General features: G+C 39.5%; 1 protein-coding gene across 2 annotated transcripts in view; it reads left to right on the forward strand.

Annotated features, from left to right (window-relative positions):
* grm7 (glutamate metabotropic receptor 7) overlaps positions 1 to 1,757 on the forward strand; it is a 64,780-nt gene extending 63,023 nt beyond the window's left edge. For both annotated transcript variants that reach the window (XM_010790337.1, XM_010790342.1), the window contains exon 10: positions 926 to 1,757. In XM_010790337.1, coding sequence (XP_010788639.1) covers positions 926 to 975 — 50 coding nt within the window. In that variant the 3' untranslated portion in view covers positions 976 to 1,757. The remainder of the gene's footprint in view (positions 1 to 925) is intronic.
* Positions 1,758 to 2,068: the final 311 nt, after the last annotated feature.

The following is a 2,068-nucleotide window of genomic DNA, read 5'->3' on the forward strand; positions in this document are numbered from 1 at the left end:
CACACACACACACACACACACAGTGCTTAAAAAAAAGACTGATCTTCCTGGTTTAAGGTTAAGAGCGAGAATCTGTTGTACAGTTACTAATGTTTTATTCATCATACTTGCTGGGCAAGACTACAAAATGCAGCTGTAAAGAAATGGTGCGACTTTAATTGCATAGCCCATGGGAGCTGGTCGCCATAGCAACATTAAAGCAGTAGAATAAGAATTTATAGAAATGTCTGTGATTAAGAAAATGTACGAGGATCTTCCCCTCCTCTGTACAGAAAATACAACACACACACACACACACACACACACACACACACACACACACACACACACACACACACACACACACACACACACACACACACACACACACACACACACACACACACACACCTTCGTCCTAACCCCCACAATATCATGTCTACATTAAAGTAAATAAAGTACCAAGTAACAACCTTTACACCTAACAACCTTCAACGGAAGTCACGACAAGCCGGAAATGCCTTCACTCTGAAGGTTTGTAATTGGTTCTCATAACGATGGATAAACGGGAGGATGCGCACACAGACACACACAGCACCTAGGCACTCAGCCACATTCTGATATGTTTCCATGGCAATCCAGGCTGGGATCACATTGCATGCCCTAGCATTTGTTCGGTGCTCACTTCTGTGGTGTTTGTGTTTTTTTATCCCTAGTTACATCTGAAAATAGAAACTAAGGCTGCACACGGGGGCATTGTGAGTTGAAATGATACACTGAGCTCAAAAATATTGCAACTGATTGCACACAGCTGGTGATAAGGATGCACAGCACAGAAGAAAGAGTTTTAAAAATCTGTCGAGGTTTGGTTCTTCAAGATCTTTTTCTTGTTTTTCTTTCAGCCATGCTCGAAGTGAATCTTAATTAGCTTTTTCTCTGTTTTCAGGTCAAGCAACCAAGAAAACATATGTGAGTTACAACAACCTCAGGATCTGATCTGCTTGAAAATGAATGCCGTTTGTCCTTTATCTGTGATTTGAAAAGGGAAGGGAGCTGTAGAGAAACAGAGACAGACAGACAGAGACATGAGAGCTAGCGCTGGCATCCCAGCACCACCTGCAGTACCTATGCACTCCAGGACTGTGGAAAGCATCCAATCTTCATCCAGACATGATACATGAGTCCTGACAGAGACTAGTGGCTGTAGGTCAGTGTGGCTGGCTCCGCCTCACTAAACTGAAGGTTTTAAACGTGTGTTGTGGCCCCCTCTCTCTGACAGAGAACAACTTGCCTGCTAAAAGGGGTCACTGTGAACGAGGACAAACCACGAACAAAAAAAAAAGGACAGTGGATGTGCTTTCAAGATATTTTCTTTTAAAATGTCATTAAAGCCATATTCTCTTGGGGTTCCTATTATTTGATTTCTGTTTTGTATCGTTTAAGTGGTTTTCTTCTGTGCCTCTTCTTCTTGCAGTTGATTTAATTACCTTGAACAGCAAGCTCTGCCACATACAGTACTTTGTTTTACTGAATCAACTCCAATCAGTCCCAGATTAATATTATGTTAGAGTGATGGGCATTATAAGTATATTTTTTGTAAATAGTTGAGAGTATTTTCATGTTTGGAGTACAAAAATAGATATCCACTCTTTGTTCAATTGGATTTGGATGGTTATGAAAAGCACCACAAAGTGTTCACTTTGCATGTGCCAATGTATGTCTGTTCTATTTGATGTAAACCAAAAAAAAAATGAAATAAATCCTGAAAATGATAATAAGCCTCAGCATCCTTCTGCCGTTTGTTTCTTTAACCAGAACTGAACTTCATTAATTGACAGAATATGGCTTTAATCTGTTGTTGAATTGACCTTCCCTGTATCTGCAAGCATGTTTGTTTTAAATATAGTTTCGTACTGGGTAAATTATGCCTCATTATTGTGTGGGAAATATCAGAACAATCATGCAAGTATGTTGTGATGTCTGTCAAATTATGAACATGTAATAAAATAATTTTGTTATCTTTTATACAATTAAATCAGACAGCATATATCTTAGTTATTTCTCTGCTTGTGCGTGAGTATGAGTGGGC

This window comes from Notothenia coriiceps, unplaced genomic scaffold (assembly GCF_000735185.1).
Source record: "Notothenia coriiceps isolate Sejong01 unplaced genomic scaffold, NC01 NC01_scaffold00001470, whole genome shotgun sequence".
Classification (NCBI taxonomy): Eukaryota; Metazoa; Chordata; class Actinopteri; order Perciformes; family Nototheniidae; genus Notothenia; species Notothenia coriiceps.